The sequence below is a fragment of the Mobula birostris genome, chromosome 14 (assembly GCF_030028105.1).
Source record: "Mobula birostris isolate sMobBir1 chromosome 14, sMobBir1.hap1, whole genome shotgun sequence".
Classification (NCBI taxonomy): domain Eukaryota; kingdom Metazoa; phylum Chordata; class Chondrichthyes; order Myliobatiformes; family Myliobatidae; genus Mobula; species Mobula birostris.
Window position 1 is genome coordinate 94,829,787 of NC_092383.1, and position 27,298 is coordinate 94,857,084.

The 27,298-nt window shown below is 44.4% G+C and overlaps 1 protein-coding gene across 2 annotated transcripts in view; it reads left to right on the plus strand.

Annotated features, from left to right (window-relative positions):
• The window catches only part of LOC140210126 (C4b-binding protein-like), a 47,832-nt gene that overhangs the window by 17,505 nt on the left and 3,029 nt on the right, over positions 1-27,298 (plus strand). The window contains exons 9-15 of one of the 2 annotated variants that reach the window (XM_072278978.1): positions 158-343; positions 704-889; positions 3,318-3,414; positions 6,890-6,963; positions 7,684-7,869; positions 14,343-14,393; positions 17,140-17,163. In XM_072278978.1, the coding sequence (XP_072135079.1) occupies positions 158-343; positions 704-889; positions 3,318-3,414; positions 6,890-6,963; positions 7,684-7,869; positions 14,343-14,393; positions 17,140-17,163 (804 nt within the window). Of the gene's footprint in view, positions 1-157; positions 344-703; positions 890-3,317; positions 3,415-6,889; positions 6,964-7,683; positions 7,870-8,229; positions 8,442-14,342; positions 14,394-17,139; positions 17,164-27,298 lie in introns of those variants that run through there. The other variant, XM_072278976.1, reaches the window with a different exon arrangement.

The following is a 27,298-nucleotide window of genomic DNA, read 5'->3' on the forward strand; positions in this document are numbered from 1 at the left end:
GTGAGCCTCCTTTGAACCCACTCCAATGTCAGTGCATCCTTTCTTAGATTTGGGGACCAAACCTGTTCACAATAAGCCAAGTGAGGTTTCTCTAGTGCCTTACCACTACGGTACCCTGCTGCCCTAATCTGACAGCCCTGTGTTTAACTTCCCACAGTTGTTAAATGTCCAGATCCTCCAACTATCGCTAATGGGACAGTTTCAGGACTTGGCAACCGAGATTTCTGGGAATATGGAATGGTTGCATCGTATTCCTGTGTACCTGGTCTGAAACTGGTTGGTGCAGCAAAGATTACTTGTGAAGCAACTGGAAAATGGAGTCCCAGCCCACCAACATGCAGAGGTACAGAACTCCTTCTGTGGTCTCTTTCTCTCCTCCAGTAATCTGTGTGTCTTACTCTGGATTTCCAGCATCTGCAAAATCTCTTGGGTTTATAATCTTTTAGAAGAGCCCACATTAACTTGATTCATTTGAATTGTAAATATGGTTTACTGGGTTGAATCCACTACCTTTTGTAGGATTTTGCATTCAAAGGCATTGGTGTTTACATACCAAGTTGTGAATGTAGTCAATATACTCTGTACTACATATCTATAGAATTACAGTTGTACAATATCTAAATTGTAAAGATCCCCCTCCCCTACCTTTACTCACCCTTTCCCACACAATACAGAAGCTTAAACCCAATATCTTTCTAAACAGATCAATGTGGCAAACCTCCAACTTTGGAAAATGGTGCCCCAAGAGATCAACTGAATGAGACCTTTCCAGTGGGTACGAGAGTCTATTACACATGTCACCCTGGATACGGGTTTCAGAACTCCAGTATTCCATGGGTTGTTTGTCAGGGCAACTTGACATGGAGTCCGCTACAGGCAACGTGTAATCGTGAGTACTGAGTCATGCCTTCCTCCCTCCTCTGGGTGTTACCGACTGGCACGGAGTGACCGTGCTGATGAGATTTGTGGGGATACGGTCTGTGATCTTTCAGAATCACAATCAGTTTTATTGCCGTTGACAAATGAGATAAGAACTTGTTGACATCCAGGGACTTGAAGCTGCTCACCCTTTCCACCACTGATCCCTCAATGAGTGCTCGTGTGTGTTCCCCCAGCTTCCTGAAGTTCACAGTCAAGTACCTGGTCTTGATGATGTCGTGTGCGAAGTTGATGTTGCTGCACCACACAACCAGCTGATCTACCTCATTGCTCTGCATCTCCTCATCACCATCGAGTCCGGGTGCAGATTGACGGGACTAGGCAGAATAGTTCATCGTGGACTAGATTGGCCGCGGGGGGCCTGTTTGTGTGCTGTGGTGTTCAGTGACTCTATAACTCCATCTCAGATTCTGCCAGTAACCGTGGTGATGCTGGCACAGATATAGATGGCGTTTGAGTTGTTCCTGCTCACGCCGTTATGCATATAGAGAGAGTAGAGCAGTGGAGGGGATGTGTGGGGCAAGTTTACACAAAGTGGTGGAGACTGATACAGTGGTGATGTTTGAGAGTCGACTAAATCAGCATGTGATTGGGCTGAGAATGGAGGGATATGGATGATATGTACATCAGGGCACCATGTTAGCGTAGTCGTTAGCTCAACGCAATTACAGCTCAGGGCATCAGAGTTCAGTTCCGATGCCGTAACAAGTTCGTATGTCCTTCCCGTTGATTTCCTCTGGGTTCTCTAGTTCCCTCCAACAGTCCAAAGATGTCCCGGTTAATCGGTCATTGTGAATTATTCCGTGATTAGTCTAGTGTTAATTAGGTGTGTTGCTGGGCATGTTGGGCTGGAAGATCCTGTTCCGCACGGTTGGGTTGGAATGTCGTGCTTGATGTGGAAGCAGTAAACCGAAGTGCTGACTGGGTGTGACGACATCCAGAGGTCTTGGGTTGAGGGTTAAAAGTGAAACGTTTAAGGGGAACATGAAGGGAACGTTCTTCCCTCAGAAGGCCCTGAGAGTGTGGAATAAGCTGCCAGTGCAAGTGGTGCATGCAAGCTTGATAGAGAAATTTGGATAGGTACATGGATGGTAGGACGTTGGTCCCAGAGCAGGTTGATGGGAGTAGGCAGTTGGAATGGCTTGGCACAGACTGGATGGGCCAAAGGACCTGTGTCTGTGCTGTATTTTTCTATGACTCTAGATACTGTTCATGGGTTCATTGCCCATTCAGAAATCTAATGACAGAGGAGAGCAATTTGTACCTGAGTCATTGAGTGTGTACCTTCAGGCCTCCTGTCTCCAAGTCTGTCTATCACACATTGGGTGCAGCCTTGCAGAAACTGTTTTAGTGGAGTCCTTATTTATTGAACCATCCATCACATCAGTGAATGATGTTCTTAGCTCTAAGGCAACCAACAAAGATGTAAGATCCAGGCTGACAACTAAAACACCTGAAGTCTGTGCTCTTAAGTCTTACACTTCCTCACCCTGTGGAAAAGTCCCTGACCATTGACCTTATCGACGCCTCTCCTGAATTTATAAATATATTTAGGGTCACCCCTCAGCCTTCTCCAGTCTAGGGAAAGCACTTCCAGTCTATCCAGTCTCTCCTTATAACTCAAGCCCTCCCATCTCCGTTCATCTTTTCTATCCCCTTTCAACAGTCTTCCTGTAGTTGGGTGACTGCAACTACCTACAATATTCCAAAAATGTTCTCACCAACAATTGTACAGCTCCAACATTGCATCCCAATTCTTGTAGTCATTGCCCTAAACGATGAAAGCCAACAGGCCGAATACTTCTTCACCACCCCGTCTCCTTGTGTCACCATTTTAATATAAGTGGGTTCAAGGCAAGCCTTTAGTCAACCTCCAATTGTCTTTTATTGACATTCTTTAAAGTTCTGAATTTGAGTAGCAGTTCAACAGTGAATTGAAATCTCTCTCTCGCTGTGGAAGGGGTGACACCTCTCTCCGCCTTGTTCATGAGAGAGAGAGAGCCTGTGGCAGGTCAGAATGTTGGGTGAACAATGGTTTCTGTTGGACGGCAGGTCACGGTCTCTTTGGGGGCTTGTTATTGCTTGCTTGGTGGGTGGTGGGCACTGATACTTCCTGCTGGAACAAGTAGGAGGAGTGGGAGGAGGAAGGATTAATGATTTTGCTGCTGCTCGTGCGTGGGATGGCTTTTTGGTTTTACTGTCTGCCAGTCATTCTTTGGGGGTTTTCTTCTGTTTTGTGGATGTCTGTGAAAAGTAAGAATTTCAGGTTGTATGCAGTATACGTTCCCTGATATTAAATGGAACTATGGAACCAATGAAATGCTAAGAGGGATTGTGGCAGGTTTTAACACATGGAATTTTCCACTATTTTTGTTTAGCAAGGTCCTGTGGTAGTCCAGGTGAAATTCTGAATGGACATTACAATGCAACAGGTAACACCTTCGGAAGTACAGTCCACTTCTACTGCAACAAAGGGTGAGTGATCATCTGTGCTTGCTAACTAATCAGGTCCATTGGGTGGAGTGAGTCGACTGTAATTGCCACCATTTATAGCTGCCTTTCCTTTTCAGCTTTTGGCGATAATTTTGGAGTTGAGGGAGAAGCATCTTTTCATCCCTGGGTCTGTATTCTGTATCCAGTGATATGAGCGAGCTCCTCTCAGTGGTTTAATAGCTGCCAATGGACCAGTGTTCTCACTGTTACAAGCTGTACAAAATGCATTACTTGTTTATTAGATTAAAAAATACCCACTGGGAAAATATATTTTAAAAAAAGCTCTTATTAGAGGGAAAGGAAATAACATTTGACCTCATGCGGGACCCTTAATGGTGTTCATGAGCAGATGGATCTTGGAGTCCAAGTTCATTGCTTCCTGAAAGTGCTACACAGGTTGATTGAGTGGTTCAGAAGGCACATGACATGCCTGCGTTTATTAGTTGTTGATTGATTTTAAAGTTGCAGCTTTATAAAACTTTAGGTAGATGGCATCTGGAGTATTGCATCCAGTTCTGATCACCCCATTACAGAAAGGATGTGGGTGCTTTGGAGAGGCTGCAGCGGAGGTTTATCAGAATGCTGCCTGGATGAGGGGTCATGTGCTATAACGAGAGGTTGGACAAACTTGAGTTCTTTTCTCTCGAGCAACGGAGGCTGAGGGAAGATCCAGTAGAGGTTTATAAGATAATGAAAGGCTTGGTATCTTTTTCCTAGGGTCGAAATGACTAATACCAGAGGGCATGGACTTAAGATGAGGAGGGGAAATTTTAAACGAAATGTGAGAGCCAACTTTTTTTTACGGAGAGTAGTGGGTGCATTAGGGATGGAGATACGTTAGGAACTTTTAAGAGAAGTTTAGATGGACACGTGAATGTGAGAAATATGGGTTGGTTGGCCATTTGATTTCTAATTTGGTTCAGCACAACATGTGAACCAAAGGACCTGTCCCTTTCCCTGTCCTGTTGTATATTTCATGGAGCGAAAGAGAGTACAGACAAGCCCTCCGCCCACTGCGTCTGTATTGACCACCACACACTTCGCTTGTTGTCCGCATATTCCCGCATATTAAGATATAGGATCTGAGTTTGGCCATTCATCCCATCGAGTCTACTTCGCCATTTATTTTCCCTCTCATTTATATCCGATTCAACATGAAAAGGAAACATAAATACAAGACATTCTGGAAATCCAGAGCAACACACACAAAATACTGGAGGAACTCGGCATCTATGCAAAGGAATAAACAGTTGACTTTTTAGGCTGGCCCGTCACCAGGACTGAAAAGGAAGGGGGCAGAAGCCAGAATAAGAAGGTGGTGGAGGGAGAAGGAGTGCAAGCTGGAAAGTGGGAAGTTGGATGGGTGGGGGAGGGAGGAGGAAGTGAGAAGCTGAAAGGGGATAGGTGGAAGAAGTAAAGGACTGAAGAGGGAAGAATCTGATAGGAGCGAAGAGTGGACCGGAGAAGACGGTTGTAGGGGAAGAAACTAGAGGGAGATGAGGAGAAGAGAAGGAGTAAGAGGGGAGCCAGAATGGGGAATGGGAGAAGGAGCAAGGGGGAAGAAATGATCTGAAGTCAGAATAATTGTTCGTGCCCTCAGGTTGGAGGCTCCCCAGAAGGAATATGAGTTTTTGTTCCTCCAACCTGAGTGTGACCTCATCATGGTAGTAGACAAGGCCATGGACCAAAATATGGGAATGGGAAGTCAAATTGAAATGGATGGCCACTGGGAAATCCCACCTTTTGTCACGGATAGAGTGAAGGTGGGTCCAAATCTACATTGGGTTTCACTGATGTAGAGGAGGCTGCATCGGGAGAACCCAATACCCTGACATACTCACAGGTGAAGTGTCGCCTCACGAGGAAGGGCTGTTTGAGGCCCTGAATGGTAGTGAGAGAGAAAGTGTCGGGGCAGGTTACCACTGAGAGAAGATGCAACAGTGAGATCCCAAGGTATCAGGATGACCTGGTAGAAGGCTAGAATTGAGGCCAACACAGTGTCTACTGTGAATTTAATACATAATGCATAAATTACATGGAGGATTGGTGAGATGCTATCTCGAAAACTACATACGTACTGGTCTCCTTAGTGAAGGGGAAATGTAACTATATTGGGAGCAGTCCAGAGAAGGTCTCTTAGTGGAATACCTCGAATGGGTTTGTTGTCTTCTGCGTAAAGGTTGGTCAGACTGGTGTTGTGTCCATTGGAACTCAGAAGGGTGGGAAAGGCCTGACTGAGTCAGCTCCTGATAAGTCTCGACAGGGTGGATGTGGGAAATGGGTTCCATCTTGTGGGAGATTCGACCTGAGATTGCCCAGGTGAGATGAACACAAAAGATTCTTCAGAAACTGGAAATGCAGAGTAGCGTGCACAAAATGCTGGAAGAAATCAGCAGGTCAGGCAGCATCCATGCAAAGGAATAGTCCTGATGATTGTTCACGGCTCAAAAGATTGACTGTTTATTCCTCTCTATAAATGCCATCTGATCTGCTGAGTGAGTTCCTCCAGGTAAGATAAGACGCAAACAAGAGAAGATCTGCAGATGCTGGAAATCTGAGCAACACACACAAAATGCTGGAGGAACTCAGCAGGTCAGGTAGCATCTATAAAAAGAGTACAGTCCACGTTTTGGGCCGAAACCCTTCGGCAGGATAAGACACGTAATTTTATTTTGATTAAAGATTATCTTTATTTACCATGTGCATCGAAACATCCAGTGAAGTGTACCAATGGTGTCAATGACCAACACAGTCCAAGGATAAGCTGGGGTCAGCCTACAAGTGTTGCCAAGCTTCCGGCACCAATATAACATACCCGCAGCTCACTAACCCTAAACTGTACATCCTTGGAACATGAGAGGAAACCAAGGCACCCAGGGGACGCCCACGCGGGCATGGGGAGAACAAACTCCTTGTGGACAGGGGTGGGAATTAAAACCTGGGTCAGTGGCCCTGTAATGCCTTGAGTCTCTGAAAGTCTTAGCTTATTCTGCCCTTTGAATATCCAAAGCCGACTGAAGCCTGATCAGGATGGCAATGAGAAGTTACCGAGAGTGGGAGGGAATGCTTTGAAGTTACAGTGAATCAACAATGGCCTTACTGAATGATGTAACCCTCTCTTGCATCTCCTTTGTATACTGGTATCACGTTTACTGGGTTTGGTCAGAATTTAACTTGAACGAGCAAGGAGGGCTGGAGTAAATTCAGATCTTGGGACCTGAGCAGCTTTAGGCAAAACTGCCAAGAACTACAGTAATTCATGAGAAATATTAACTTGGACTGATCTTATGCAAATAAGATTCAGTACATATCCTTTACTTTAAGAGCATTGTTCAAATGGTCTGACACATTTTAATGCTTGGTCTTTGTTCTGAGAATGTGATTATGTTCTTCTGCATTTGATATTGGGAATTTTTTTATTTGACTGCCCTGCCCTGTTTCTTTTTCCTTCCTGCAGATTCACGTTGGTGGGCCGTGACACTCGGCAGTGTGATGTTGATGGCTGGAGTGGCCAGGTGCCCACGTGTGAAGGTGAGACGAAGTTCCACATCAGGCAGCGGATTTGTCTGTGCAGTCACAAGATCAAAACTTAGAGTGGCGGCTCTTTATTTCCAGCAGTCAGCATAACATCCTAGATCACGCACTTATTCTGCACTATAAGACCATAAAATCGTAAGATATAGGAGCAGAATTGGGCCATTTGGCCCGTCAAATCTCCTCAGCCCCAATCTCCTGCTTTCTTCATGTATCCCTTCATGCCCTGGCTAATCAAGAATCTGTCAACCTCTGCCTTAAATAGACCCAATGACTTGTCCTCCACAGCTGCCTGTGGCAACGAATTCCACAGATTCTCCGGCTAAAGAAATACCTCTTCACCTCTGTTTGAAATGAATGTTCCTTTGAGATTGCGTCCTCTGGACTTAGACTCACCCAAAACAGTAATCATCCTCTCCACATCTACTCTGAAGCAGCCTTTCAACATTCAACAGATTTCAGTGAGATCCCCCTTCATTCTTTTGAACTCTAGTGAGTACAGGCCCAGAGCCGTAAAAACCTCCTCATATGATAAACCTTGCAATCTCAGAATCATTTCTGTGAGCCTCCTTTGAACCCACTCCAATGTCAGTGCATCCTTTCTTAGATTTGGGGACCAAACCTGTTCACAATAAGCCAAGTGAGGTTTCTCTAGTGCCTTACCACTACGGTACCCTGCTGCCCTAATCTGACAGCCCTGTGTTTAACTTCCCACAGTTGTTAAATGTCCAGATCCTCCAACTATCGCTAATGGGACAGTTTCAGGACTTGGCAACCGAGATTTCTGGGAATATGGAATGGTTGCATCGTATTCCTGTGTACCTGGTCTGAAACTGGTTGGTGCAGCAAAGATTACTTGTGAAGCAACTGGAAAATGGAGTCCCAGCCCACCAACATGCAGAGGTACAGAACTCCTTCTGTGGTCTCTTTCTCTCCTCCAGTAATCTGTGTGTCTTACTCTGGATTTCCAGCATCTGCAAAATCTCTTGGGTTTATAATCTTTTAGAAGAGCCCACATTAACTTGAATCATTTGAATTGTAAATATGGTTTACTGGGTTGAATCCACTACCTTTTGTAGGATTTTGCATTCAAAGGCATTGGTGTTTACATACCAAGTTGTGAATGTAGTCAATATACTCTGTACTACATATCTATAGAATTACAGTTGTACAATATCTTAATTGTAAAGATCCCCCTCCCCTACCTTTACCCACCCTTTCCCACACAATACAGAAGCTTAAACCCAATATCTTTCTAAACAGATCAATGTGGCAAACCTCCAACTTTGGAAAATGGTGCCCCAAGAGATCAACTGAATGAGACCTTTCCAGTGGGTACGAGAGTCTATTACACATGTCACCCTGGATACGGGTTTCAGAACTCCAGTATTCCATGGGTTGTTTGTCAGGGCAACTTGATATGGAGTCCGCTACAGGCAACGTGTAATCATGAGTACTGAGTCATGCCTTCCTCCCTCCTCTGGGTGTTACCGACTGGCACGGAGTGACCGTGCTGATGAGATTTGTGGCGATACAGTCTGTGATCTTTCAGAATCACAATCAGTTTTATTGCCGTTGACAAATGAGATAAGAACTTGTTGACATCCAGGGACTTGAAGCTGCTCACCCTTTCCACCACTGATCCCTCAATGAGTGCTCGTGTGTGTTCCCCCAGCTTCCTGAAGTTCACAGTCAAGTACCTGGTCTTGATGATGTCGTGTGCGAAGTTGATGTTGCTGCACCACACAACCAGCTGATCTACCTCATTGCTCTGCAGCTCCTCGTCACCATCGAGTCCGGGTGCAGATTGACGGGACTAGGCAGAATAGTTCCTCAGGGACTAGATTGGCCGCGGGGGGCCTGTTTGTGTGCTGTGATGTTCAGTGACTCTATAACTCCATCTCAGATTCTGCCAGTAACACTGGTGATGCTGGCACAGATATAGATGGCGTTTGAGTTGTTCCTGCTCACGCCGTTATGCATATAGAGAGAGTTGAGCAGCGGAGGGGATGTGTGGGGCAAGTTTACACAAAGTGGTGAGTCCCTGCACTGGAATGCTAGGGAAAGTGGTGGAAACTGATACAGTGGTGATGTTTGACAGTCGAATAAATCGGCATGTGATTGGGCTGAGAATGGAGGGATATGGATGATATGTACATCAGGGCACCATGTTAGCGTAGTCGTTAGCTCAACGCAATTACAGCTCAGGGCATCAGAGTTCAGTTCCGATGCCGTAACAAGTTTGTACGTTCTTCCCGTTGATTTCCTCCGCGTTCTCCAGTTTCAGCGTCCCGCCCGCTGTGGCTTACCTCTGCTAGGTCATCGCCCACTATCCAAAGCGGTATATCTGTCAATGAGGGAACAGCGACAGGGGACTCTGCACTGGCCGCAGATCCCCTTCGCCCCTCCTGACGGTCACCAAGTTACCTGTGTTCTGCACTTTGAGTATGACTACCTCCCTGTGTGTCCTGTCAATCAACCATTCAGTCTCCTGAATAATCTGGAGTTCATCCAGTTCCAGCTGCAACCGGATGCACATGTGTAGTGCCCAGGGCCTCTAGAGGTCTCCCTGCCTTCCCACATGCTCTCCACCCTACCCCACCCCACCTGTTACATCCAAAGCAACTGTACCTGTCATTGAGGACAATGACACAAGCTGCCTGACAACTTTGGGTGATTGGGGGAAGGAAGTTCAGGCGGTGGGCGGGTCTGCGGTTCAGGGTGTGGCTGAGGTAAGAGTGGGGTTTGGCGACCGGAGCCACACTTGGGCAAAGTGCGCTCGGAGCGGAGACCTCGGGACTGCAAGCAGAGTCGGTGTGGGTGCGGCGGGCGATGACGGCAGGGCAGTTGCTGGTTCTCCTGGCGGCGGCGGTGGCTCAGGTGGCCGGTAGGAACACTTGCATTTCTGTAGCGTCTCTGGGACACCGGCGGCGTTTTTCATTTGGTACAGAGCACAGTAAGATCCCATAGGGATAGGACCAGCGGTCGGGGTGAACCCACCCCCTTCTCCACTAACTCACCCTTTCAGGAGAGTCCGAGTCTCTCCTCTCCTCCTGTACTCACACTCTCTCCTTCCTCTCAGGAAAGAGGTGCAGGAGCCTGAACTTTGAACTGATTCCAAAACCCACTTCCAAGGACTCTCTAACTCATGATCTTAACATTAATTATTTACTTACTTATAATTCGCATGAATTCTTTTGCATTGGTTGTTGTCAGTCTTTATTCATGTGTAGTTTTTCATAAATTCTACTGTATCTCTATTTTTCTGTAAGTGCGTGAATCTCAAAATAGTGTATAGTAACATTTGTAACATAACAGAGGTATGTGTTGGGGAGAACCTTGGGTCCCCAAACTATCGCTAATGGGACAGTTTCAGGACATGGCAACCGAGATTTCTGGGAATATAGAATGGGTGCATCGTATTCCTGTGAATCTGGTCTGATACTGGTTGGTGCAGCAAAGATTACTTGTGAAGCAAGTGGAAAATGGAGTGTCAGCCCACCAACATGCAGAGGTGCAGAAATCCTTCTGTTGTCTCTTTCTCTCCTGAGGTAATTGCCCTCAACACCGGTCAGAGTAGACCAGCACACACACAAAATGCTGGTGAATGCCAGGCAGCATCTATAGGAAGAGGTACAGTCGACGTTTCGGGCCGAGACCCTTCATCAGGACTAACTGGAAGAAGAGCTAATAAGAGATTTGAAAGGGGGAGGGGGAGATCCGAAATGATAGGAGAAGACAGGAGGGGGAGGGATGGAGCCAAGAGCTGGACAGGTGATTGGCAAAAGGGATATGAGAGGATGATGGGACAGGAGGCCTAGGGAGAGAGAAAGGGGGAGGGGGGGAAGCCCGAGGATGGGCAAGGAGTTGTAGTGAGAGATCCTTCTCGTGCTCAGTTCTGACATAAGGTCATCCCCTCATACTCTACCTGGATAGCCTCCAGTCTGATCATTCATTTCTTCAACTTACAGTAATTTCTCCTCCTTCTCCCTTCCTTCTTTTTCCAGTTCCCATTCTCACTCACCTCTTCTCCCTTCTCCTCTCCTCACCAGACTATTATCCCCCCCTCTGGTGGCCTTCCTCCTTCCCCCTTTCTCCCGTGGTCAACTGTCCTCTCCTATCAGATTCCTTCTTCTTCAGCCCTTTATGTTTTCATCTATCGCCTCCCAGCTTCTCGGTTCATCACCCCTCACCCGCCCATCCACCTTCCCCCTCATCTGACTTCACCTATCACCTTTCAGCTTGTCCTCCTTCCCCTTCCCCCACCTTCTTATTCTCACCTCTCCATTCCTTCCCAATCCTGTTGAAGGGTCTCAGCCTGAAATCTCTCCAGAGATGCTGCCTGACCTGGGTGAATTCCTCCAGTAATTTGTCTGTCTTACTCTGGATTTCCAGCATCTGCAAAATCTCTTGGGTCTATAATCTTTTAGAAGGCCCGACTTTAACATGATTCATTTGAATTGTAAATATAGTGGATCGCCCACAGATTTAAGTCGCATTTTTGAAAACATTATAAGGAAAATTACCTTTGTCATACGTGGGTACAGCTGACTGGCAGTGTTGTTCAATGCCAAACACTCCTCAGTTTATGTTCAATTGGTATTTCAGTTATTGCAAAGTCCAGAATGTAAAAGTAAAATTGCCCTTGGAGAAGACCAAATACGAGTTATAAAGTTGTACAACATTAAAATTGTCTCTTTGTCCCAACCCATCCCTGCCAACCAAGGCTGCTCCCCAACAAGTGCTACTTGGCTCATACCCTTTCAGATACAGTGTGGGATGTTCCATTCCAGCCCAGTCAGCAGCACCACCCAGAAAGCCATCTGTCTTTGGGTGTAAAGTTCAAAGTACATGTACGTCAGCATATACAACCCTGAGATGCATTTTCTTGTGGACATACTCAGCTAATCTATAGAATAGTAACTATAACAGGATCAATGAAAGATCAACCAGAGTGCAGAAGACAACAAACTTCCTTAAAGTGAGATCATTGATTGTGGGAACATCTCAATGGATGGGCTAGTGAGTGTCATTATCCCCTTTTATTCAAGAGCCTGATGTTGAGGGATAGTACTGTTCTTGATCCTGCTGGTGCGGGTCCTGAGGCTCTTGTACCTTCTACCTGTGGCAGCAGCGAGAAAAGAGCTTGGCCTAGGTGGTGGGGATCTCTGATGATGGATGCTGCTTTCCTACATGTTTCATGTAGATGTGCTCAATAGCTGGGAGGGATATGACTGTGATATACTGGGCTGAATCTAGCACCCTTTGTAGTAAGTTGCATTCAAAGGTATTGGTTTTTCCATACCAGATTTTGATGCAGCTAGTCGATACACTCTCCACTACAGATCTGTTTAGTCGTACGGTACAGAAAGAAACCTTTAACCCTACCATGTCCATACTGACCATGAAGGACCTCTGTTTCTTGTCTGTATTCAGGACTCAAAGGTCCAGATCTCTTTGCCAGACATCAACCAGAACACGTTGAGTGAGAAAGGAAACTGCAGATGCAGGAATCTGCAACAAAAATACAAACACTGGAAGATCTCAGCCAGTCAAGCAGCATCTGTGGAAAAAGAAACGAAACCTGTCAACTCTGCATCGAGACCTTGCTTGAGGAAAAAAAAGATGAAAACTGTACTTGATATAAAGTAGTGAGTGTTGGAATTCACCAGCAGCTTAGACAAGAGCAGTGGAGGAGAAATAAAGGTGGAATTGTTGTAATGTTGGATTGTTATTTGATTTGCATTGTACAGCAAATGTTCTCAAACTATTTCAGATCATGTCACACCCAAAATTCCTTTCATATCACTGATCAGTACATGTGCTACAGTAGAATTATTGATCGCACCATCAGCCAGTGGGTTTGAGTGAGGTAGGAAACTTGACTTGCTGCAGACAGAACTGAGCCTATATGCTTAGAAACCAGTATGTGTGGCCGAGCCAAGAACACAAATTGTGGCAATTTCTTGTGCTGAACCCGAGGCGACTTGCTTCTGAGTGGAGGATAGCTAAATACAAATAGAGTCTGCCCACAATCTTGGTCATCTACAGCAAGGTGATTACTGAACTTGAGTAACAGTGATTACCCACTCTTGACGTTCTGATGAAAGGTCTTTGAGCTGAAAAATTAACTTTCTTCCTCCTCAGATATTGCTTGACCCGCTGAGTTTTACCAACCATTTCTGTGTTTACTTCACTTGCAATGGTTAATGGAGTATTGTTGCAAAGCTGTTGCTTTCTGAGATGTTTGAATAATTATGTTTCTTTCCACTTTGTTACCTACAATTATCATCATTCTAAGTACACCAACTGAGCATCTAATTTGTGTTTAAGAGATTTTCTTGTAAAACTGTTCTGAATTTGACCGTGATTCTATTTCTTTCCCCTTTAGCTGCAAGTATCAATATAACTTCTACACCAGCAAGTTAGTATTTGTCACCAGTTGTGTACATACATCTACTGATGCTTCTGGACACATCTTCAGTGATGTTCCCGGAATCATCGGGTGTTTCATGTCTTTCAACATCATACAACCTCCTCCAGGTGACCCAGCCGGGGCTGATCAGACCACAGCTTGTGTCCAGATGGCTAGCTACTTATGACTCCATGGCTCCCCTCTTTTGAGCCGCAGCCATCTTGAGGCCCTCTCTGCCGCATCGGTGGATTGCGGATGGCTCTCCTCTTCCTCTCTCCCTCGATGCCCAAATTGCTGAAGGCTCTAACTAAGGAACAGGCTACGAATCCCCTACAACCAACCTCCACCGGGAGACACCTCGCTCTCCATCCAGCCTGCTGACAGTTGGAGAGCTTCCTTTCAAAGGTCTCTTCCAAGTGATCTTCCCATGGGACTGTCAGCTCCAGCAGCACCACTTGCTTAGTAGACTCAAATGCTAGGACAATGTCTGGTCGCAGGGTGGTGGCTGCGATATGGTTGGGGAACTTCAGCTGCTGTTCAAGGTCCACCAACAGCTGCCAGTTCCTTGCAGAGGTTGTAAAGCTGTTGCTTTCTGAGATGTTCGAATAATTTAGCTGCGAGTAGCAATACAACTTCTACACCAACAAAGTAAGTATTTGTCACCAGTAAAGTTCGAATAATTTAGCTGCGAGTAGCAATACAACTTCTACACCAACAAAGTAAGTATTTGTCACCAGTAAAGGTCTAAAGAATATGTTTGTCAGGTTGTTACCTTCTGAGTTAAATGATTCTACTTCTTTCCCCTTCATTGGCTGTGAGTAGGAAGACCACTTCTACACACAATTGCACTATTTATCACTAGCAAAAGTTTAAGGGATATTCTTTTCAAGTTGTACCTAATGACATTCAGTAATCCTATTTCTTTCTCTTTGAATAATCTTATTTCTTTCCCCTTCGTTAGCTGGAAGTAACAACACAACAGCGATGCAACATACCACAACAGCTACTACTGGTAAGTATTTATCTTCAGACATGTTTCGGGAAACATTCTTGTAAAACAGTTGTCTTCTGTTGCAAGTAAGGTTCTTTGAGGTCAGCATTGGGCTCTGAAATATTCATTCATATTTGTTGGTAATATTAATAAAATGTTTCTCAGAGACTTTTAGAAATACCATTTGGAGATAATACTAATTGTCACTTGAAATCTGAATGTGTAAAGGAGAATCTGCTTCAAAACTGACTAAAAATGCAAAAATGCTGGAAAATCTCAGTAAAGGCAACATCTGTAATGGGAACATTTAGTGATTTGGGTCAGGGACCTTATGTCAGAACTGAGCACGAGAAGTTAAGAAGTTGTTTCAAATTGCTGAGAAGATGCTGATGTGGAATCTGAGGTGTTGCTCCTCCAACCTGAGTGTGGCCTCATCACGGACAGAGATGTCAGGACGTAAATGTGAACAGCTAAAACCTAAATTATTTTTATTGGCCCTCGCCAGTTATCTAATTACCCAAGTGATCTCAGGCTCTGCAGAGGATCCTGATAGGTCCTGCTCACTTTCATTTGGTGCTAGTCTCCACAAGTAATTGCTCCCCTCATCCTGAGTTCTGCAGAAATTCCTAATTCAGAATCAGGTTTATTATCACTGACATATTCTTGAAATTTGTTGTTCTGCAGCAACAGCACAGTTATGAAGTTAAACCTTGTTTCAGTCCTAAATAGTCCTTATTTTGAGATTGTGACCTCAAGTTCTGGACACCTCTGCCAGAATAAACCTGCTCCCATCTCTACCCTGTTGATCCTTCCACAATTAAAACAGACTCAATGGGCCGAATGGCCTGATTCTGCTCCTATATCTTGTAGTCTGATCTTTGGATAGCTTATTCAGGTATTTATAAAGCATTTATCAGACCATATTTGGAGTGTTATGAGCAGTGTTGAGCCCCAGATCTAAGAAAGAATGTGCTGGCATCGGAGAAGGTCCAAAAGTGGTTTAGAAGAATGATCCTGGGATTGTAAGAGTTAATGAATGAGAAACATTTTATGGCTCTGGATCTGTACTCGCTGTAGTTTAGAAGTATCAGGGATAATCTCATTGAAACTTGTATAACGATAAGCCTAGATCAAGTGGACATTGGGAGAATGTTTTCAATGGGGGGGGGGCGAGGAAGGATCTAGAAATAGCACAACCTCAGAATAGAAGGATAACCCTTTAGAACAGAGATGAGGAGGAATAACTTTAGCTACAGGGTAGTGAATCTGTGGAATTTGTTGTCACAGACATCTGTAGAGGCCAAGTCATTTGGGTGTATTTAAAGCAGAGATTGATAGGTTCTTGGTTAGTCAGGACATCATAGGTTGCTGGGAGAAGGCAGGAGAATGGGGTTGAAAGGGAAAATAAACCAGCCATGATGGAATGGCAGAGCAGACTTGATGGGCTGAATGGCCTAACTTTGCTTGTACTACTCATGAGCTTGTGGCATCCTCCCATTCTTCTAACCTAAAGAATGCAGATCCAACCTACTGAAACTCTCCTTGTTTGATGGATCTGCTATAGCAGGATTAATCATTATTAATCTATAAATCACTGTGCATAATATTACTACCATCAGGCAGTAGTTACTGAAGCCTCACTCAATGTTTTGGGAACAGCTTCTGCTATCAAATTTCTGAATGGTTCGTGAACCCATGAACACGACCTCACTATTTTTGCATTATTTATTTAAGACACTGCCCAGAGAAAGCAGTTATTCTACAGAATATATAATATTTCTACAGAAGCGGTTTCTTCTGGGCGGTGTCTTTACAAGACGGGTGACCCCGGCCATTATCAATACTCTTCAGAGATTGTCTGCCTGGTGTCAGTGGTCACATAACCAGGACCTGTGATGTGCACCAGCTGCTCACACGACCTGCTCCCGTGGCTTCATGTGACCCTGATCAAGTGACTAAGCAGGTGCTACACCTTGTCTAAGGGTGACCCACAGGCCAGCAGAGGAAAGGAGTGCCTTACACTTCCTTTGGTAGAAGCATATCTTCACCCTGTCACCCCGTATATATTTCTTATTGCACTCAACTGCTGCCACAAGACAAATTTCACAACATATATCAGTGATAATAAGCCTGATTCTGATCCTTATTTCTGATTCTGCAATATTTGGTGCTTGTCAAAGATTGTAGCATACACAGGAACCCAAAAATCATTAGAATTTGTTCAAGACCTCAAGCAAAACTCAAAGATAGAAAATTTAAATTCAAAGTACATTTATTATCAAAATATGTAAGTAGTCTACAATTTTGAGATTCATTTTCCAACAGACAGCCATGAAACACAGAAAACCATGGAAGCATTCAACAAAAAAATCAACCCTCCCTTGCAAAATAAAATTGCACATACGGCAACTTAAAAAAAAGTGAAAAACAGAATAGAAAACAAAAAATCGAAGAGTCCAGGCATATTCAGTTCAGTTCAGTTTGTTATTTGCAGTCTGCCCCAATCAAAAATGCCTAATAGAGTAACAAAGAAAAAACGACTTGAGACCAGAAACACCTTGTAATATGAACTAGAGTCCTATTTCTAAAATTATTTTCCTTATCTCTGTTTACAGTATGGTCACTTTTAATGCAGAACTAGTGATATAATTAAGACCATACAATACTGTTTTGTTCAGTATCAGTAATGAATTATTTATACAATACTGAAGAGTGTGTTTGCATTTATGGTACCTATAATCAATTTTTTTTAATCTCCCAACTAAAGGTGGATCTGTCAGAACAAGTGTTGGTGAGTATGTAAACCTTTGTATAATTTTCCAAGAGTAAATTGATTGAAATGCAGTACTTGTCAAAACATTTCATTAGTTTGTTTAAAAGAGAAAGAAATTGAAAGCAATTCTGAATTGAACCATTTGAGATTTTGTTATGTTTCATCGTGGTCAGGACTGAAATTTTATTGCCTACCTGTGAGTGACAAATAGGAAGCGGTGGCGAGTTCCTGCCCAGAGCTGCAGTATGAATGGTGCAGTGTGCAGGCCAGTGGCCTAACTGGTACATGCACTGCCTCACCGTTCCAGTGACCTGTGTTCAATCCTGAACTCTGGCACTGTCTGTGTGGATTTTGTATGTCTCCCAGTGACCATGTGGATCTCTCTCCCCGAATGTTCGACATTTTTCCACATCCCAAAGATGTGTGTGATAGTAGGTTAATTGCCCACTGTGAATTGTACTATTGTATGGATAAGTGGGATCTGGAACATAGACAGAAGAGCCATTACCTGTAGGCTTTTTGTCCCATTGAGTCTATGCTGACCACCATGCATATCTGTACTAATCCCACCACAGAACAGCATAGACCTGATGACCAAAATGTCTGTTTCCTGTGTTGAATGGGAATATGGAATAAAATACTAAATGCTGAAATTAATTTTAATTTATGTTTGTATTTTGCTACTTCAAATTGAACATTGACAATTTAGAGTCACAGAGGATTATAGTAGAAAAACAGGCCCTTTGGCCCATCTAGTCCATGTCAAACCATTTGAACTGCCTACTTTCATCCATCTGCATAAGGACCATAGCCCTCCCATCTACGTACCTATCCAAGCTTTACTTAAATATTGAAATTGAGTTTGCATGCACCACTTGTGCTGGCAGCTCGTTCCACACTTTCACGACCCTCTGAGTGAAGGTTTCCCTTCATGTTCCCCTTAAACTTTTCACCTTTCACCTTTAACCCATGACCTCTGGTTATAGTCCACCCAACCTCAGTGGGTATACTCCTCATAATTTTGTGTACCTCTATCAAATCTCTGCTCAATCTTTTATATTCTAAGGAATAAAGTCCAAACCTATTCAATCTTTCCTTATAACTTCGGTCTTCCAGACCCGACATTTAATGTGTAATTCATTCCTTACTCTTACTATTGTCATTCAGATCATAGGAACAATACTGCACAGTACAAGCCCTTTGGCCCATGGTGTGCTGACCTTTTGACCTACTTTAAACCTTCCCTCCTACATAACCCTCTACTTTTATATCATCCATGAGCCATTACATTTAAAGAATCCTAACTGCCCATATGCTGAAATTTACTGTATGGAACAGCTTGGATCTGCTCTAGACATTCTAAGTGTGACTGGAAGAGACCTGTAGATGCCATAATGCATCTTCTGTTTTTTTTTAATTAAATATACTTAATTTGGAGATGCAGCACAGTAACAAGCCCTTCTAGTCCAATGAGACACGGCTGCCCAGTTATACCCATGTGACCTACTAACCTGTACAATTTTGGATTGTGGGAGGAAACTCATGCCGTCTCAGGGAGAACTTACAAGCTACTTACAAACACGGTGGGAATTGAACCTGGGTGTCGTTGCTGTCATTATGTTATGCTAACTGCTACAGTATTGTGCCATCCCTCAGCACTTTGCTTGTATATCTGTGAATCAATATTATTCAGATGTTGGCTTCTTTGGATTCCTGCAGCTTTATTATTAGAGTCTTAGAGTAACAGAGCACTACAGCACAGAAGCAGCCCTTTGTTCCATTGATTCCGCGCCATATTATTACTCTGCCTAGTCCCATTGACCCACATCTGGACCAAATCTTTCTGGATTTTCCTGATTCTACTGTTGGTTTAGATCCTTGTTGGAGTTATCTTAAACAAGGGTCTCAACCTTTTTTGTGCCATAGACCAATACAACTAAACAAGGAGTCCATAGACCCCAGGATGGGAAACCTTGACTTAAACTATCCCAGGAATTTCTCTGTGTCCCGAGAATATCAACGTTCAAAGTAAATTTGCTATCTAAGTACACATATGTCACAATATACAGCCCTGAAGTTCACTTTCTTGTGGATAGAAGTACAGCAAACAATACCAACAACCAATATGCAAAAAAACCCCAACTAACTCTGCAAATACAAAAAGAGGGGGAAAACAAATAAAATAAAAACAAAATACTAAATAAATAAGCAATAAATATCGAGAACATGAGATGAAGACTCCTTGAAAGCACGTCCATAGGCTGTGGGAGCAGTTCAGTGTTGGGCTGAGTGACGTTATCCCCTCTGGTTCAAGAGTCTGATGTTTGAGGGGTAATAACTGTTCCTGAACCTGGTGGGGTGAGTCCTGAGGCTCCTGACGGCAGCAGTGAGAAGAGAACATGACCAGCAGGGTGGTGGGGGTCCCTGCTGATGGATGCTGCGACAGGGCTATCTTGTTTGGTATCGGCCCTGTGGCCAGGCTGTACTCCCCACCTTTCTATTTTTTATAAACCTTCATTCAGTGACAAAAAACATACAAAGGTTAAGGGTTTCAATACAGTTACTATATTCATATTAAAATACAGTTATTGGCGTCCATAGTACACTGAATTCCGGGGTGGGGGGGGGCACTCTCCTCCCCTTCGTTCCACACAAGATCAGTCAATACCACTTCGCCAAGCACCTGTGCTCATCTGCCAGAAAAAGAGGGATCTCCCAGTGGCCACCCATTTTAATCCTACTTCCCATTCTCATATGCCCATCCATGGCCTCCTCTACTGTCGCGATGAGGCTACACTCAGGTTGGAGGAGCAACACCTTGTATTCCATCTGGGTAGCCTCCAACCTGATGGCATGAACATCGATTTCTTGAACTGCCAGTAATGCCACCGCCCCCCCATTCTCTATTCCCCATCCCCATTTCCCTCTCTCACTTTATCTCCTTGCCTGTCCATTGCCTCCCTCTGGTGCTCCTCCCTCTTTCTTTCTTCCATGGCCTCCTGTCTACTCCTATTAGATTCCCCCTTCTCCAGCCCTGTATCTCTTTCACTAATCTATTTCCCAACTCTTTACTTCACCAGCCCACCCCTGGTTTCACTGATCATCTTGTGTTCCTTCCTCCCGTCCCCCCAACCTTTTACTCAGACTCCTCAACCTTTTTCTGCAGTCCTGCTGAAGGGTTTCGGCCCGAAACATCAACTGTACTGTTTTTCCATAGATGCTGCCTAGCCTCCAGCATTTTCTATGTATTGCTTGGATTTCTAGTATCTGCGTATTTTCTCTTGTTCAATACCACTTTTTTTTGGTAACCTTGTTTCTCAACATTCTTGTTCGTCCATCATTGACGTCGATGAGGACCTCGACACCAATATGATGGGGTTGAGACTAGCGCGTGATTTGGATTTAAGTGAGGGAGAGTTGCGCAGCGTCAGCCTCACTCTCTCTTCCCAATTCCCATCTCGATCCAGTGGCAAGACAGTCTAGACGGCTGGAGATGGGACTAGGCGCAGTGGATGACCAGGACGTCTTCTGTGTCTTGTCCTGCTCTACACGTTCCACGACGCTTGCAGAGACCGCCTTTTTGACCGTTGGACCTTCCATTGGTCTCATCTGCTCAATCCGCCGGAGTCTGTCTTCACATGCTGGGATAGACAACTCCCTATCTCACCGAGGGTTTGAGACCCGTTGGCTACCCTCACCTGGTTTAGCCGGCTTGTCGAAGCCGTTGCCCGGGGTGTGGCCGCTGTCGCATGCAAACAGCTACGGGGAGCCACAGGTGAGAGCTGAGTGCCAGGTGGGGACCAACGGTGGACCAACCGCCCTGAAAAGGATGCGACATGTTCTCCCACCAGAGGTGCTAGCCCTCCCTGACACCCCATTCTCAACATACTGCAGAATTGTTATCTACAATATGGTGAAATCATTTTTGTAAGGTTGACATGTTTTACTCAACTGCAATCTTGTTCACTTCCTGAAATCTTCATTTTAAAAAAAGCAATTTTGGTGGTTGTGAGTGATTGACATTAACAAATGAGCTGTAAGCGTTAACTGTTTTGGCAAAAAAAACAGACCTCACTGCCCATCTTGAGTAGACCAGATGACGTGAACATGGATTTCTCTAACTGCCAGTAATTTCTCCCCCTCCCCTTCTCTCTTTTTCCATTCTCCATTCTGACTCCCCTCTTACCCCTCTCTCCTCGCGCCTCCACTACCATAGAAACCATAGAAACTACAGCACAGAAACAGGCCTTTTGGCCCTTCTTGACTGTGCCGAACCATTTTCTGCCTAGTCCCACTGATCCGCACACGGACCATATCCCTCCCTACACCTCCCATCCATGTATCTGTCCAATTGATTCTTAAATGTTAAAAAAAGAACCTGCATTTACCACCTCATCTGGCAGCTCATTCCATACTCCCACCACTCTCTGTGTGAAGAAGCCCCTCCCCCAATGTTCCCTTTAAACTTCCCCCCCCTCACCCTTAACCCATGTCCTTTGGTTTTTTCTCCCCTTGCCTCAGTGGAAAAAGCCTGCTTGCATTCACTCTATCTATACCCATCATAATTTTATATACCTCTATCAAATCTCCCCTCATTCTTCTATGCTCCAGGGAATAAAGTCCTAACCTATTCAATCTTTCTCTGTAACTGAGTTTCTCAAACCCCGGTAACATCCTTGTAAACCTTCTCTGCACTCTTTCAACCTTATTTATATCCTTCCTGTAATTTAGTGACCAAAGCTGAACACAGTACTCCAGATTCAGCCTCACCAATGCCTTATACAACCTCATCATAACATTCCAGCTCTTATACTCAATACTTTGATTAATAAAGGCCAATGTACCAAAAGCTCTCTTCACGACCCTATCTACTTGTGACGCCACTTTTAGGGAATTTTGTATCTGTATTCCCAGATCCCTCTGTTCCACTGCACTCCTCAGTGCCTTACCATTAACCCTGTATATTCTACCTTGGTTTGTCCTTCCAACATGCAATACCTCACACTTGTCTGTATTAAACTCCATCTGCCATTTTTCAGCCCATTTTTCCAGCTGGTCCAAGTCCCTCTGCAAGCTCTGAAAACCTTCTCCACTGTCTACTACACCTCCAATCTTTGTATCATCAGCAAATTTGCTGATCCAATTTACCACATTATCATCCAGATCATTGATATAGATGATAAATAACAATGGACCCAGCACTGATCCCTGTGGCACACCACTAGTCACAGGCCTCCACTCGGAGAAGCAATTCTCTACTACCACTCTTTGGCTTTTTCCATTGAGCCAATGTCTAATCCAATTTACCACCTCTCCATGTATACCTAGCGACTAAATTTTCCTAACTAACCTCCCATGCGGGATCTTGTCAAAGGCCTTACTGAAGTCCATGTAGACAGTATCCACTGCCTTCCCTTCATCCACTTTCCTTGTAACCTCCTCGAAAAACTCCACCAGATTGGTCAAACATGACCTACCATGCACAAAGCCATGTTGACTCTCCCTAATAAGCCCCTGTCTATCCAAATGCTTGTAGATTCTGTCTCTTAGTACTCCCTCCAATAACTTACCTACTACCGACGTTAAACTTACTGACCTATAATTTCCCGGATTACTTTTCGATCCTTTTTTAAACAACGGAACAACATGAGCCACTCTCCAATCCTCCGGCACCTCACCTGTAGACAGCGACATTTTAAGTATTTCTGCCAGGGCCCCTGCAATTTCAACATTAGTCTCCTTCAAGGTCCAAGGGAACACCCTGTCAGGTCCCGGGGATTTATCCACATTAATTTTCCTCAAGACAGCAAGCACCTCCTCCTTTTCGATCTGTACAGTTTCCATGATCTCACTACTTGTTTCCCTTAATTCCATAGACTTCATGCCAGTTTCCTTAGTAAATACAGATGCAAAAAACCTATTTAAGATCGCCCCCATTTCCTTTGGTTCCGCACATAGCCGACCACTCTGATCTTCAAGAGGACCAATTTTATCCCTTACAATCCTTTTTCTCTTAATATACCTGTAAAAGCTCTTTGGATTATCCTTCACTTTGACAGCCAAGGCAACCTCATGTCTTCTTTTAGCCCTCCTGATTTCTTTCTTAAGTGTTTTCTTGCACTTCTTATACTCCTCAAGCACCTTATTTACTTCCTCCTGCTTATACATGTCATACAACTCTCTCTTTTTCTTTATCAGAGTTGCAATATCCCTTGAGAACCAAGGTTCCTTATTCCTATTCAATTTGCCTTTAATCCTGACAGGAACATACAAATTCTGCACTCTCAAAATTTCTCCTTTGAAGGCTTCCCACCTACCGATCACATCCTTGCCAGAGAACAACCTATCCCAATCCACGCTTTTTAGATCCTTTCTCATTTCCTCAAATTTGGCCGCCTTCCAGTTCAGAACCTCAACCCTAGGACCAGATCTATCCTTGTCCATGATCAAGTTGAAACTAATGGTGTTATGATCACTGGAACCAAAGTGCTCCCCTACACAGACTTCCGTCACTTGTTCTAACTTGTTTCCTAACAGGAGATCCAATATTGCATCCCCTCTAGTTGGTCCCTCTATATATTGATTTAGAAAACTTTGCTGAACACATTTTACAAACTCTAAACCATCTAGACCCCTAACAGTATGGGAGACCCAATCAATGTATGGAAAATTAAAATCCCCTACCATCACAACTTTATGTTTCCTGCAGTTGCCTGCTATCTCTCTGCAGATTTGCTCTTCCAATTCTCGTTGACTATTGGGTGGTCTGTAATACAATCCCACTAATGTGGCCATACCTTTCCTGTTTCTCAGCTCCACCCATAAGGACTCAGTAGACAAGCCCTCTAATCTGTCCTGCCTGAGCACTGCTGTAATATTTTCCCTAACAAGCAATGCTACTCCCCCACCTTTCATTCCTCTGCCTCGATCACATCTGAAACATTGGAACCCTGGAATATTAAGCTGCCAGTCCTACCCCTCCTGTAGCCAAGTTTCACTAATTGCTACAACACCATAATTCCACGTGTCAATCCACGCCCTCAACTCATCCGCCTTCCCCGCAATACTCCTAGCATTGAAATATATACACCTCAGGAGATTTTTACCACCACTCACAACCTTTCTATCAGCGGATTTGCTTGAACTTTTATCATTTATTTTCACCCCAGCCACACTGTCAGCTCTGGCACTCCAGTTCCCATCCCCCTGCAAATCCAGTTTAAAGCCTCCCCAGTAGCACTCTTCCCCTTTCTCCCATGGTCCACTGTCCTCTCCTTTCAGATTCCTCCTTCTTCAGCCCTTGATTTTTTTCCACCTATAACCTCCCAGTTTTTCACTTCATCCACCCCTCCCCCACCCACACACCTTCCCCTCGCCAGGTTTCACCTATCACCTGCCAGATGGTATTCCTTTGACCCCACCTTATTCCTTAGTAACGCACACAAAATGCTGGAGAAATTCAGCAGGTCAAGTAGCGTATAGAGGGGAATAAATAACTGGTGTTTTGGGCCAAGACCCTTCATTAGGACTGAAAAGAATGGGGGAGGAAGCCAGTGTAAAAAGGTTGGGTGAGGGGAAAGAATACAAACCAGCAGGTGATATGTGAAACCAGGGGAGGAGGAACGGTAGGGGGTTGGGGGAGGGGGGAATGAAGTGAGAAGCTGAGAGCCCCCTTTCTTTCCAGTCCTGATAAAGGGTCTCGGCCTGAAACGTTGACTGTTTATTCCCGTCCGTAGATGCTGCCTGAACTGCTGAGTTCCTCCCAAACTGTGTGTGTGTGTGTGTGTGTTACTCTGGATTTCGAACATCAGCAGAATCTCTTGTGTTGCTGATTTCCTACAGTGTAAAGTCTCTTCAATTTGTGCCTGCCCTGAAGAAGTTTAAGTAGAAGTCCATTCAAAGTCAGTAGAGCTAATAGGACTTGATGTTTCAACCCCTATGATAAGTCGGCACTCTCGATGTTGGTAGTGGGCTTGGAGTGGTGACAAGAAGGGTAGATACCTCATCGGGGTCATTAGGTGGGCACCCTCCTTCTTTGACGTTTCATTGAAAAGCCCACGACGTCTCCAGAGGGCTCATGGTGCTACCTGGTGACCCAGATACACCCGCCCCCCAGTTCCATACCCTCCTGTCTTCATCTTGCAGCCCAGTTGTCGTCTTTCCTGTCAATCCAAATCCAATTACTGCTTTCTTCTGCTGCATTTGAGAAGGACTTGATTGCTTGTTGGAGTGAATAACCCTCACCCCCATCTTCTTCAATAGACTGGTCGCAGATGTAGCAACGAATCCCTGCATCCCACTTCGACAGGGAAAATCTTGGTCTTCCAGCCGTTCTGGGCAGCTTCAGTTGCCAGTTCAGAGTACTTGGTCTTTTTCTATCATTTACTATCAAAGTATGTATACTATGCACAGCCTTCAGATTTGTCTCCTTACAGGCAGCCACAAAACAAAGAAACCCAATACAATCCATTTAAAAGAAAAAAAAACCCATCAAACACCCAGTGTGCAGGGGAAAAAAAGCAAATCGCGCAAACAACTGAAGTTCACAAAAATAAGTCTACAGTCATGAAGCCAGTCATCACTGCAGCTGATCCAGTAGCCGGTTAGTTGCAGACCACAGCCTCAGTTCAGCACAGAGATGAGTAAACCTCATGGAGCAATGAGCTGAACTGGCCCATCCCTCGCCTCTGGTCCTGACACCCTGAACTTTTCAATCTGGCCTGGCACTTAAATCATCCAAACCTCAGGTCGTGCCTTGTTCTTGGACCTGGCCCATCATCGTATTCAATCCAAGATTGCATGGTCCTTTGTTTAAAATTATATTAAAAGTCCCCTCTCTTTTCCTGAGCCTTACTGGAACCTCTGTCATTATCTTAAATACAGCACTCACGTCCAGTGAAATGAATGTCAACTTCTTTGTTAACAACATTGGGAGATGGATTTGTTACGTTGCAGTCTATTTGAATATTAGGCCTAAAATCCCAAAGGAGCTGGGCAATGGGGCCAGATTTAGGAGTGCTGAATCTATTCCATCTCCTCAGTGAACCATCACTGCTTGTTTATCTCCTACACATATAATAAAATAAATACTTTTACCATGAGATGTCTAATTACAAACCACATCTAATACTATAAGGAAAGATTTGAATAGGTTAGGATTTCAAATGTGAGAAAATCTGCAGATGCTGGAAATCCAAAGCAACATACACAAGATGATGAAGGAACTCAGCAGGCCAGGCAGCATCTGTGAGGGTCCTGATGAAAGGTCACGGCCCAAAACGTCGACTGTTTATTCCTTGCCATAGATGCTGCCTGGCCCGCTGAATTCCTCCAGCATTTTGTGTGTGTTGCATTGAATAGGTTAGGGCTTCATTCCTTCAAATGTAGAAGATTGAGAGGAGATTTGATAGAGGTATACAAAATTATGAGGGGTATAGATAGGTAAATGCAAGAAGGCTTTTTCCACTGAGGCTGGGAGGGACTACAACCAGAGGTCAAGGGTTAAGGGTGAAAGGTGAAAAGTTTAAGGGGAACATGAGGGGAAACCTCACTAGGGGTCACGAGGGTGTGGAATGAGGTGCATGTAAGCTTGATTTCAATGTTTAAGAGAAGTTTGGATAGGTATATGGATGGTAGGGCTATGGTCCTGGTGCCGGTTGATAGGAATAGGCAGTTTAAAAGGTTTGGCAAGGGCTTGATGGCCTGAAGGGTCTGTTTTTGTCTTTGCACTTTTCTATGATTCTATGACTAAAGTCCTGATGGAGGGGCTGGGCCAGAAACATCCTGTCTATTCCTTTCCACAGATGCTGCCTGACTAGCTGAGTTCCTGGAACATTTTGCGTGTGTTGCTCTAACACTGAGAGCATGCAATTAAACCAAGAGAGGGGGTTACTTCAAAGGAAATGTGTGGGGCAAGGTTTTTCTTTTACACAGAGAGTGGTGGGTGGCTGGAATGCCCTGTAAGGGGTGGTGGTGGCGGCAAACACAATAGGGATGTTCAGGAGGTTTTTGAATGTACAGGATCAATGAACGATCAACCAGAGTGCAAAAAGCAAGAAACTGTACAAATGCAAATATAAATAAATAGCAATAAATAACGAGAACATGAGACAATGAGATAAAGAGTCCTTGAAAGTGTGATCATTGGTTGTGT